Source organism: Musa acuminata, chromosome BXJ3-11 (genome assembly GCF_036884655.1).
Source record: "Musa acuminata AAA Group cultivar baxijiao chromosome BXJ3-11, Cavendish_Baxijiao_AAA, whole genome shotgun sequence".
Classification (NCBI taxonomy): domain Eukaryota; kingdom Viridiplantae; phylum Streptophyta; class Magnoliopsida; order Zingiberales; family Musaceae; genus Musa; species Musa acuminata.
Window position 1 is genome coordinate 10,207,501 of NC_088359.1, and position 13,204 is coordinate 10,220,704.

The 13,204-nt window shown below is 34.8% G+C and overlaps 1 protein-coding gene across 1 annotated transcript in view; it reads left to right on the top strand.

Annotated features, from left to right (window-relative positions):
* Positions 1-11,410, top strand: part of LOC135652432 (exocyst complex component EXO70A1-like) — a 13,603-nt gene extending 2,193 nt beyond the window's left edge. Inside the window, exons 3-12 of the mRNA XM_065173359.1 lie at positions 34-239; positions 3,261-3,497; positions 7,134-7,272; positions 7,345-7,557; positions 8,102-8,307; positions 8,561-8,761; positions 8,838-8,937; positions 10,437-10,546; positions 10,621-10,767; positions 11,153-11,410. Of these exons, the coding sequence (XP_065029431.1) occupies positions 34-239; positions 3,261-3,497; positions 7,134-7,272; positions 7,345-7,557; positions 8,102-8,307; positions 8,561-8,761; positions 8,838-8,937; positions 10,437-10,546; positions 10,621-10,767; positions 11,153-11,270 (1,677 nt within the window). The 3' untranslated portion in view covers positions 11,271-11,410. The remainder of the gene's footprint in view (positions 1-33; positions 240-3,260; positions 3,498-7,133; positions 7,273-7,344; positions 7,558-8,101; positions 8,308-8,560; positions 8,762-8,837; positions 8,938-10,436; positions 10,547-10,620; positions 10,768-11,152) is intronic.
* The last annotated feature ends 1,794 nt before the right edge of the window (positions 11,411-13,204 follow it).

Genomic DNA, 13,204 nt, shown 5'->3' on the forward strand with positions numbered 1-13,204 from the left:
TCATGTTGCTGCCATATTATGTTGCTTGTAAAGGCTGAGGCTACAATATTACGGGGACCACATGAGGATCTAGAAGGGTACCTAGAAGCAGTTGATATGTTGAAAAGTACCGTCCAGCATTTTAGCTCAAATAAAAGCTTCAAGGGCTGTGATGGAGTGATGAACCACATAAACAGCTTGCTAGCAAAGGCCATCCTGAAGCTGGAGGAGGAATTCAGACAACTCTTAGCAACCTACAGGTTCCTCCCCTGGATTAGGCTTCTTGGCTATATTTTCTTTTTCTCTACATGATGTCTGCATATACTTGAAAACTTTTTTTCGTGAAGCAGCAATTAGTTTAACATCCATTATTCTTTTTTATTTATATCTTATTCTATCCATTTGTGATGATGGGTGAAAATGTCTTCCTATTGTGCTTAGATGGTCAGAAAAATATCTAATATGATATCAGATTGGATTTTGATTGTACATCCATCAAATTAGATGGCTGCAATATATAAGGTAGTCTGCAAAATTTTCTCCACAAGTCCTAGTTCTTAAATGCAAAGTTCTAAGAACAGAACCGGCTACGTCCCTGGTTGTTCGATGTGAAAGCATGTTATTTGGTGTTTCATAAAACTTTTGGCCCCCAAAGACTTTTGCTTATAGTATATAAAATGCAGATTATTTTATTTAAATAATTAATTTGTTGCTTCATCACAAAACTTGATATGTTTTCCGGAAATCAACACTGGAAGTTCAGTTAAAATGTAAAACATAGACTGTTAAATCTGTCAAGGTAGGTCTTTCTAGAAGGACTTCTTGGCTACCAACTTTCAAATGCAATTTTGGCTAATTGTTTTCCTTGTACCTTCTATGGGTCTTAGAATATGGAAACACCTGTTTTGCTTTACAGCCTCAAGCCTGTAAATTGTCAGAGAGTTACAATTGGAAAGAATCTTTTGGTAGTAGTTGTACTGGATGGAATCATGAAGAGATGCTCATAACTAAACTGCTTTAGGATTTGTAGAGTTACCTGGTGTTATATTGATTTTATCTTTTTCGCTGTTCAATTTTTAAATGAAAAATTAATGGTGCATTCATGACAAATTGAAGAAGTCATTTGTGAGATTATCAATGCATTGTGCTTGTTAATAGCCAAAACTTTGAATAATAGTCCATTGAGGAATGAAAGAAGAATATATGAAACCTATTGGACGAACATTTGGTAAGATGGATGTTACATTCATGAAGATACATACTAGAATTCACATCTGAGACCCTAGGATAGAAGAATCCCTAGGATCCTCAAGTGAGCTAGTTGAGCTAAAATGTAAAACTTTGACTGTTAAATCTGTCAAGGTAGGCCTTTCTAGAAGTAAGGACTTCTTGGCTACCAACTTTGAAAAGCAATTTTGGCTATCTATTTTTCTTGTACCTTCTATGGGCCTTAGAATATGGAAACACCTGTTTTGCTTTACAGCCTCAAGCCTGTAAATTGTCAGAAAGGTACAATTGGAAAGAATCTTTTGGTAGTAGTTGTCCGGGATGGAATCATGAAGAGATGCTCATAACTAAACTGCTTCAGGATTTGTAAAGCTACCTGCTAGATGTTATATTGATTTTATCTTTTCCGCTGTTCAATTTTTAAATGAAAAATTAATGGTGCATTCATGACAAATTGAAGAAGTCATTTGTGAGATTATCAATGCATTGTGCTTGTTAATAGCCAAAACTTTGAAGAATAGTCCATTGAGGAATGAAAGAAGAATATATATGAAACCTATTGTACGAACATTTGGTGAGATGGATGTTACATTCATGAAGATACATACTAGAATTCACATCTGAGAGCCTAGCATAGAAGACTCCCTAGGATCCTCAAGTGAGCTAGTTGAGCTAAAATGTAAAACTTTGACTGTTAAATATGTCAAGGTAGGCCTTTCTAGAAGTAAGGACTTCTTGGCTACCAACTTTGAAATGCAATTTTGGCTATCTATTTTTCTTGTACCTTCTATGGGCCTTAGAATATGGAAACATCTGTTTTGCTTTACAGCCTCAAGCCTGTAAATTGTCAGAAAGGTACAATTGGAAAGAATCTTTTGGTAGTAGTTGTACTGGATGGAATTATGAAGAGATGCTCATAACTAAACTGCTTCAGGATTTGTAAAGCTACCTGCCAGATGTTATATTGATTTTATCTTTTCCGCTGTTCAATTTTTAAATGAAAAATTAATGGTGCATTAATGACAAATTGAAGAAGTAATTTGTAAGATTATCAATGCATTGTGCTTGTTAATAGCCAAAACTTTGAAGAATAGGGAATGAAAGAAGAATATATGAAACCTGTTGGATGAACATTGGTGAGATGGATGTTACGTTCATGAAGATACATACTAGAATTCACATCTGAGAGCCTAACATAGAAAACTCCCTAGGATCCCCTTGTGAGCTTGATTTTAGAAGATATTGTGGAGGAAGATAGCAGAGAATCTTTGAACACCACAACTAATAAGGAGTGGGAATCATAGGAAAAGGTACTGATGCCATCTAACAAATGCAAACTGAAATAGACTTATTTTCTCCTATTAGCCAATATGGTTTTGGGGTCTAAAACAACATTTAGACGTTATGGTTTTACAGTCTAAAATTTAGACATTATGGTCTCTAGTAGCTCATTTATGGCATCACAATAATATGACAAGTCATTTGTAGCCACACATATGACCAAACTCAAGATTTTTAACATATAATATGGAAAAACAAATTCAGCACTGCAATATTATAACAATTACTGGATATTGATATTATTTAAAATAGTAATTGTAACAAGATTATGTATATAATTTGTGAGAGGCCTAAACTCAAGTACAGCATGCAAGATAGGCCTAAACTTGAGCACATAGAATGCAACATATCCATTTTACTTCAACATGGGAACCATGGCTAACATTTTGAGTTATTCTGTTTTACCCTCCTCTGTACATCATTAGATGTTCTTTAATTTTTTCTCAAAAGCAAAAAAGACCACTGCAGTTTACTGGACTAAATACCAGCCTACGCAGATGTAATCTCTTCAAATCACTCACTTTGCTTGTTGGAAAGAGTTTTTTCTGTCCCGATATGCTTCATTGGGATGTTAAATTGATGTTTCGGAATAAATATCAATATTTTGTAATTAATATTTAAAGATTTGCATAGTGGACAATTCAATTGTCCATCTGGCCTACATTTAAAGGTTTATCTTTGTTCATTGAGTCTTTCCCACTGTTTGATTTCAGTAAACCAATTGAGCCCGACCGCTTATTTGACTGTCTTCCTAAATCCTTGCAACCACACTCAGAGACGTCTGGGCACCAAGCTGATGGTGGTAAGCCTGAGCATCAAGCCAGAAGCTTGGAGGCTGCTGTATACAAGACACCAACTCTGATTCCTCCAAGGGTTCTTCCCTTGTTGCATGACTTAGCAAATCAATTGGTTCAAGCTGGACACCAGCAACAGTGTTCAAAGATTTACAGGTACAATTAATCACGGAATATATATATTTTTTCCAAAAGTAGTCATGCTCCTAACTAATTGTTCATCTAGTCTGGTATCAATTGATGTATGGAAATTATAAAAGGAATATTCTTGGATTATAGTTGTATTTTTTCATCAAGACATGCTTTGGGGTCTAGCCAACTATGTTATGGCTGTACATCTGTGGTTGCATCAGTATTGTGGTTATGAACAATAACGAAAGCATATTAATTAAAAGTATGACAAGGCATTTTCTGTGGCACATCTTGTGATCAACTATGTACACAAAAAATTCTAAAAGATGAATTTGGCAATATATTTGAAGAATGCCTCATCTACTGGTTATGTTGAAAAAAAGCTTACATATCAAAGAATTGTTGGGACTTCCCCTCTAGTTATTTACTGTAAAATAAAAAGAAAAAAAAAGGACTACTGTAAAAGGGCTACGCAGGACAATAAATTTGGAGCACCAGAGGAAGTCGAAATCCAGAAGTGGGCAACCAATAGACCAATAGCTTTTTCTTAATTGATATCAAGGTTCAAACTTTGAAGGCTCAAGATTTAATTTGATATGACCATGGATATGGGACTAGGATTAGGTAAGATCTGATTGGCATTGGCATTGTAGAATTAGTGTTTTCACCCAAAAATCTGTAACCAGAAAATTAAAAAGAAAAGGTTACAGGTAGGAGCATTATAAAACCACAAACATGTTTGGAGCATGATCTCACCCAATAAATCAAAATATAAATAAATAATAAATATTATGTCAATAGGAAAAGTACTATAGCAGATAACCTGTGGTCAAAGTTGATCCCCATCAATGAAAATACAGTTTCTTGTCTGGCCACAGGTGCTCCATATGCTGCTACATGTTTCATATTTGAAGTCATATACGAAAAGCAAAGTCCAAGAAGGACAGTTCATACTACAAAGATGTGAAATTCAAGAGTGAAGGTCTCTGTAGTCTCATTGTTTATACTACGATACTGAGATTGGCATAAATGATGGTAAACCACCTCAGGATGGTTGATACAGACTGCTCCTTGCAAGATCAATTTACCTGCACTGGATGGATCTGAATCCACTGATTTGGACCAAAATTTCAAATGTAGCAACCAATTCATGGGCATTAGATTGACATAGCTCATCATTTCATAGTTTAAAAGAGCAGATACGATTTCAGATCATGATCAGATTATCTTTAAAACCTAGTACTTACTTGCATATTTATTGGACATGTATTCCTAATGCATGCATATGGTATTCTCTTTTAGCAATGGTCCAAATTTCTATTTGTCAATTCCTTCATGCCACTAATGATGACACTAAGTATTACAACCCAAATGATGGATGTGTTTTTAATAAGTTGGCATATTAAGGACACAAATAGGTCATTATATGTTCTTGCTTACTTTGCTCAGTTTCAGCTTTTCCATATTATTTCTTGAAAGGTGGCCTAAAATTATTACAATACTCTTTATTTTTGTACCTCGAATAATTTTAATGATAGTCACTTACTAAGAGGATTGCTCCAACCAACATCAAAATGGACTTAGGTTTTCCTGATCTTAGAGTTTATGATGAGAGAACCTATTTCCACTCACCAAAAAGCATCAGAAGGTCTCTATCAATTGGACGGCGGAAAGCAGAGCAAGCAGAGGCCAATTGTGTGGACCTATTCTCTCATATCAGGGTCTGTCACTTTGGGGTTGTAACTTGTAAGTATGCAAAAGATGAAGTTACAATGACCACACAAGCTCAAAGTACTTGCTCTCCAGTTTCCTCACATTTTCTAAACAGTTAGCCAAGATTGGACCTTTATGGGCCTAGAGAGGGCCATGGTCCCTCAAAAGATTGAAAATGTTATATACCTATGCTATATGTGGAAATGTTTCTATACTTTTAGATTGATAAAAAGAGGCCATAGTTTTTATTTTTAGCATAATGTCCTGATATCTCAAACAATGTTGTTATGAGATTATGAAGTGACTTTACTTCTTCTAAGTGGGCCTTAAGCCAAATTCAAATTCATAAAGTTTCTTACAGAAAATTTCAGACCAAGTAGAACTACAACACATACCACTTAATCTATATATCATATTTCTGAAAACATAATAAGCAATAACTAGAAGTTTCTCTAATTACATATTTGGATTTTGAAATACTGGAAGAAAAACAGATAGTTGCAGAAGTCTTATATTCAATATGGCCAATTTTTTTTTCCAGAGATCTTCCACTGTAGTCAGTTATTATTTCAGTTCATATTTAAAGATGTAGTGCCTTGATTCAAAAACTTGTCACTGATGTGAATAACTTGATGATTTGATCTTAAAGTGTTATAATAAATGTTCAGCATGGAAATTTAATATGTATTATATTGTAAATTGCTCATTAGTCATAGCTTTGCTCTAAGAAAGGGAAATGATTTCATCCTCTCTTCATGCTGAAGACTTTTGGAGCTGTGCTTTAGATGCTAAGCTAAAGGGATTGGCGGACAGTTTTTACCCTGAGATTGCTTGCTGAATAATACTATAGTCGTTCTTGTTTGAATTCAAATAACGAAGGATATAAGTTGACTATTCATTTATCAAGGTTAACATACATCAGGTAAAACATCATTTTAACCAAAAATCTTAAGCTTTTATGTTATGGGTCAATATATGCAATTTGACTCAATCAATCCTTAGTGATGTGGGACTATCCCATCTCTTTTCATCTCACGTATGAATATTTCCAAAATCTTTCCTTATTCATGTATGGCATTGATTGTCTAGGATTCAATCTTAGTTCTTATCTCACATACATAAATATTTGTGTAATGTGATTCACTCACCTGTATTAACCTGTCGCAATGCGATTTCTTCTTCAATTGATTAAATGATGGCTTGACCTTGGCTTTCAAGCACATTTTGGCTTAAATTTTCCTTTTCATTTTTGGCTCATTCAAATCTTTGTCTACATAACTCTAATGCCATGTCAAAAATGAGCTTGACCTTGGCTATCAAGTTTATTTGGCTTAACTTTTTTTTTCTTTTTTGACTCATTCAAATTTTCATCAACATGGCTCCAATACCATGTCAGAAATGAATAATTATGAGTCTGGATCAAATTGATCAAGGTTAACATACATTAGGTTAGACATTAATTCAACTCAAAAAGGTTTCTAGGCAATAGGCCAAACCTAATATATATATAGTCCAGCTTTTTCAATTCAATTCAAACATGTATGAATAATTCCAACAGTTCAGCTTAGTTCCGGTAAAAGATTCTGTTCCTCATAAACTTCTCCATTGACCAGCATATGAGAAGATATAAGTCATGTATCTAACGCTTGCTGATATACTTATGGTTGGTTTAATAAAAACATCCTTGTGTCTGCAATCATATTTGTTTGTGGACACTTATTACTAACTTCAAATTGATTTTCGCTCTTCACTTGTCTATTAGTTCCCATTTAGTGTTTTTTGGTTCAAATGCTTGTAAGGTTCATTTTGGTGTAGGTAAAAACAATTAGATTATGGTTTCCAGTCTCAACTAGACAGGGATGTCTATGATGTCACTGGTTGATGTCAATAGTTTCTAAACATTTTCATATGGCAGTTATCTTAAGAGGATGGTTTCTTGTCAACCAGGGATGCCCGTGCTTCAACTTTAGAATCAAGCCTCCGAAAATTGGGAGTTGAGAAGCTCAATAAAGACGATGTGCAGAAAATGCAGTGGGAGGCCTTAGAGACCAAGATTCAGAATTGGATTCACTATATGCGGATTGCAGTAAGGATTTACATAAGATTTGTTATGGTAGATATAACTCATTTCCTATCAGTTTGATTCTGTATTCAACAGGTTAAACTACTATTTGCTGGTGAACGAAAAATTTGTGATCAAGTCTTTGATGGCACTACTCTTAATAAAGATCAATGTTTTGCTGAAGTAACCACAAGTAGTGTGGCAGTGCTACTTAGTTTTGGAGATGCTGTAGCCAAAAGTAAGCGATCGCCAGAGAAGCTATTTGTGCTTCTAGACATGTATGAAGTATTGCATGAACTTCATGTAGAGGTATGCTAAAATATTCTTCTTCGAGTCCCTAATAAAGGTATAGAGAACCCAAATCTCGTGTTAGTTTGACTCTAATACATTTTAATCATCTTTATTTTGGTGTGCATCTGATAATATGGCCTGCCTAAAAAGTTACTCTGAGTAGATTAACATGTTTGGAAGATTATGTTATTCATCAGTCCGTCACAAGACTCTCATGTCTTTCAAAATTCAAATGTTACAAGTTGTCTTAAAAAGGTAAAAACATGTCAGTGGTTCATTGCTTAACTTTTACATGCTGAACTTTGGCATACTATTTTACAACTTGTAATTTGATGGAAAACTGCACCACTATTGTTATGCACTTGTTTAATTGTTTCTAAATGATATAGTAATAGGATCAATAACATTCAATCACTACCTTTTTCATCTCAAAAGACAGCCAGTCCCTCTCACTTTTGCATCTATACATGCATGTATGTCCTCAATTTTTGGTTTTTCGACTTATGATTTTAGTTATGAATCTTGAAGATGATATCAATAGAATTATTTAACAATTTGCCAGATTGAGACAATTTTTGAAGGAAAAGCTTGTTCTGAGATGAGAGAGTCCACATTGAGCTTGGCAAAGCGCTTAGCCCAGACAGCTGAAGAAACCTTTGGGGACTTTGAAGAGGCAGTTGAAAAGGATGCCACAAAGACAACTGTTCTTGATGGAACTGTCCACCCTCTTACTAGCTATGTGATTAACTACGTGAAATTTTTGTTTGAGTGAGTTCTGAATCCAGATTCACTTACCAACCAATTAGTATATGAAATATGAACTAGCACCAAAATCCATATTGGTAATTTTGATTCTTTTTAGTTGATGCAAGTTCCTTAGCATCAAACACATGTGCCCCTTGAGCTGGTCATTCTACTAATATTTTTGTTTAACTGTCTACGAATATAGTTGCCATTTTTACCTTTTCTCTTGATGTATTCATATATTCTCTAATGGATCTATTCATTAAACTTTTGCCAGCTATCAGTCAACATTGAAGCAACTCTTTCAGGAATGTGTAACTGGAGATAAAACAGAGTCTCAGTTGGCAATTGTAACAATGCGGATTATGCAAGCTCTACAGAGTAATCTTGATAACAAATCCAAGCAGTACAAAGATCCTGCTCTAACTTACCTATTTCTTATGAACAACATACACTATATGGTGAGATCTCTAAGCAGGTATGAAGATTATATTTGTTCAGATATTACAGCATGCCATGGAGTAGAAAAACCAAGGTCACTTTGCTGATTTCAGGTCAGAAGCAAAGGATATATTGGGTGATGACTGGGTACAAAGACACCGAAGGATTGTGCAGCAAAATGCAAACCAGTACAAAAGGGTTGCTTGGGCAAAGGTCTATCCCATAGTTTGAAAGCATGCTAATCACACTATTCTTGTTTACATGTTTGTTTCAGTTTATACGTAGTTCTTAGCTGCATTTCTCAATTTTTTAATTAGCTGATTGAGAAGTATGTTAACATGATGAAGTTAACCATTAATAATATTTAAGTTTGCTAGATAAGATGATACCAATTAAATCCAGATCTAGGTTGGTCAGTCCTGCTCTCTGGACTTTCAGTTCTTGGCCTTATCACTGAAAATCTGTCATATTTGGTTAGAAACAACAGTAAGGTTTAGCTTATTCCATCTGAAAACAGTTGATTTTGGCTAGTTTAGTCAATGCTTGTTTGTTGGTGTCCCCACTCGTGAATCAACTTATATTTTTCTTACAAGAAAAAGAGAGAGAGAAAAGGCAGGTAGGATAGAGGGCTCTCCCTCAATTTCATACATATGTATGTTAACAGGATCAGTACAAACTAATTCAAGTTTTTAGATATGGTACAGAAACAGAGACTGGTACTTGAACCCATCCATGGCACTTTATATGCTGGTCGGCAAATAGATTTGTATTTGCTATTGGAATGTGCTGTGATGACATTGTTCTAGTGCAAAAGAAATAATGAAAATCAACAGGTAGAGGTAGGAAACACAAAAGAGGTGGATAAAACTAACCTAACCCTGCCAATATTGCCTGCAATAGTACCTTTTATTTTAGGGGTTCCTTGATCAAGGTTGATGAATTAGTGGGAGTCTGAGGTTTTGGCAATGGGAAGACCTGTTATATGTCATTTCCTTTGAAGCTATTGATAAATCCACCCTGCTATAAAGTTCTTTCAGGGAAAAGTAATTAGATTCTAGATAAGAATTTTTAGGTAAAGGAGAGTAGTAATACCATTTCATCTACCTTTTCCTTAGGTAGAGATCCTGTACTGGATTGTGCCAGGCAACATGGAGTTTTTCTGTGTGCTGAAATGGCTACATAAACATATTCAGAAGGTGAAGAAACAATAGAACAAATCATTACACTATCTTCCACTTCATATTATATTATCATGCCTAGTGTATGTACTCAATGTTGGTAGTTTATAATGCTAAAGCTTATGTGGTTATATATTTTATTCAAATTAAATAGTCAATCACTTTGGAAAAATTAATTCAGCATAAGGAGATAAACACAAATAGATGAATAAACTTACCATGAATATTTTTCAAACAAAGTAATATGTTATGGGAAAGGAAATAAAATTAGAGTGTATAATATGTAAAAGACCTGGAGAATGCAGAGAATTTAGCTATATAACATTTCCTCCACCTTGTTTCTTTCTCTTGCTTATTGGACTTGATATATGTAGGTAGATATTGGCCTCTCTGTCTAGGTCATTAAATACTGTAACATGATGAGCCACAATGCAGATATACTAGATTATTTACTGTCCTGGTGGTGCAACATATCATTGTCACATGCTAGCTTTACTTTTTCTCAAGTTTGAACTAATTTAGTGTATTCTCCAGATTTTGCAGACACTATCTATCCAAGGTTTGACTCCATCAGGTAGTAGTTCGGCCTTGGGAAGTGAAGGAGCCAACAACAGTGGAGTTTCCAGAGCATCAATAAAAGAGAGGTCTATGCAAAGCTCTCATTCTATATTCGTGTATAATAAATATGCAAAATGAAACTTCCCTTTTTTCATAGTAGGTTCAAGTCCTTTAACGTACAGTTTGAGGAGCTTCATCAAAGACAGTCTCAATGGACAGTACCTGATCAGGAGCTGCGCGAGTATCTGAGACTTGCAATTGCTGAAGTTTTATTACCAGCTTATAGATCATACATCAAACGTTTTGGGTATGCTTCATTGAACCCATAATATTCTATTTTTAAGTAATCAATTTCTACTATTTCTCATGTCAATAACTCTATCTGTATCTTTAGCTCTTTCTTGCAAGATATTCAGAATCCAATTTGGGCATGTTGATTTAAGCATTAGGATAGGCTTAAAAAGCCTCAAGGAACAATCTATATGCTGGAAAAAATTGTTGCTGTAGAACTAGTGAAGTGCTGAGATAATTAAAGTTTGGTTGGAGTCTTAGTTTGAGATTTATCATAGACACATGCTGGAAATTCATTTTTCATTATGTACTGTGAAAAACTTTGCTTTTACCCTTAAAATTTCTACTCTTCCACTTCTTTGTTCTATTGTGGTTCTTAGATTTGCATTTTCATCTGTCAGGCCGTTGGTTGAGAATGGTAAGAACCCACTGAAGTACATTAGATACACTCCAGAAGATCTCGAGCGAATGCTAAGTGAGTTCTTCGAGGGCAAGTCAATGGGTGAACCAAAGCGATGAGATCTGACAGAACTGGCGGCAAATTAATTTTAAGCAGTTTTTACATCCCTCAGGTCATAGCTGATAATTCTTAGCTATTATTTTGTCAAGAACTTCGATAAATCTACAGATGTTTCTGTTGCATTTCTTGTCATCAAGTCAGATCGAACATCCTTTTCTTCTTTTTTTTTCCAATAAGTGACGAAGGTAATTGATTTGCCAAGATAAGTTTTGTTTAATCTCGATGAAATGCAACTTGTAATCATTTCTTAGGATCATCCTTGTGATTCTGCGGCCTCAGTATGAGCACATATCTTCACAAATCCAATTTTTGTTGATGAAGTGACATTTGCATTGGTTTGTTCTTCCTTGTCAAATGATGTCTAATATTCATCTGCTCATATTTGCAATGACTTCCAAAGGTTAACTGAGGACAAATTTAGCTAATATCCAAATTGAGTAAATCAGAGTTACAAGATGTGATTATGGAAAGAAGATTTATGCATTCCACTGGAAACATTTTGGATCACAACTAACAAAAAATAAAGCTGGTTGTCTCCTAGAAAGGGTTGTGAAAGAGCCGACTTGGTTGACATTGAGATAGTTATGATGTCAAAATCTCGTAATGCAGCAGCAAACAAATGGATACAAATTATGCCTGCTTTGCCATAGAAACGAAGAGGATGGACATGCCAGCAATATTTGGCTATGTCATGATGATCCATCCAAGACTGATACATACTAATAATGATATATCATGTGTCTTCGAGTCATTTGAAGTTATGTTTCAATATGATAGGTTTGTTAGACGCAATCTTGTAATTGCTCCCATAATATATTGTACTAGCAAACCATATATAATTGATGTATGAATATGATAATAATTATATTACCTTATCCAATATATGTCTGCAATTATCAGTATTTTTGGCCTATTATTCTATGATGGAAGAATGATCAAACTAAAAAAAAATACCAACTATTACTATACATCTATTAGTCATAAGATCCTCTATAATATGATATCGATATCATAAGGCATCAACACATCTACTTAAAGTTATCGACTATCTTTTCATTTTTTCTATCCTTTCGACAGATTGTGAATATTTGAATTTGATAATATGAATGGATGTATAAAGTGTTACTCCTCAATCTATCTGTCGTCAACATCATCATCATCGATTGTTCATGTCCTTATTATCTTCATGAACCTTATGTGGGGCGAACTACGAAAGAGATGCCTTATCATCATATTGAGATTAGTGCTCATTAATTATGTCTAACAAATCACTTGATATCATACTCGATATAATTTTCATATAGTAACTATAGAGTAAGGCTATTCAGCTATCCTTTGGTGGAAACAAAAAAAAAACTACCGAAAGAAACACAAAAAAAACCCATTCGTATAGATCGAGATTTTGGACTCATTCCATACGCGAATTGCAGGAAATCGTTCGAGAACACTTGTTCTATTTCTCAACGATATCGGACGCCCGTGAAAGTCTTTCATTTCATAGAAATTCATTATTATTCGAAGCAAATAGTATTTCCTATTCCCAGGTTTTGTCAATGAGAGAATCCGAAGGCAAAGAATGAGATCAAGATGGAGCTCTGAGCAAGTCAACAGTAGACAAGCAGGACATGATTAGTTGCGGGAAGTAAAAAGGAACAGATAGTAGAGTTTAGTAGGGTGTTGTTGGTAGTGATCGGAAAGAAGGGTGGTAGCTTTTTACTGGATACCAAAGTCAATCAGTAGAATCTCCAATAGAAGCTCAAGTCTAGTTCAGCTTCGAGTCGAGTCGAGTCGAGTCGGGATCCTAACAGGTTAACGGGCCGAACCCGATAAGAGATCCACACTTGCGAGGCACTGTTTTCGGGTTTTGTGTTGCATGACACTTTACTTTTTTCATGGACTGTAAGAATAATCATCAGTCCCTCATTTTCATGGT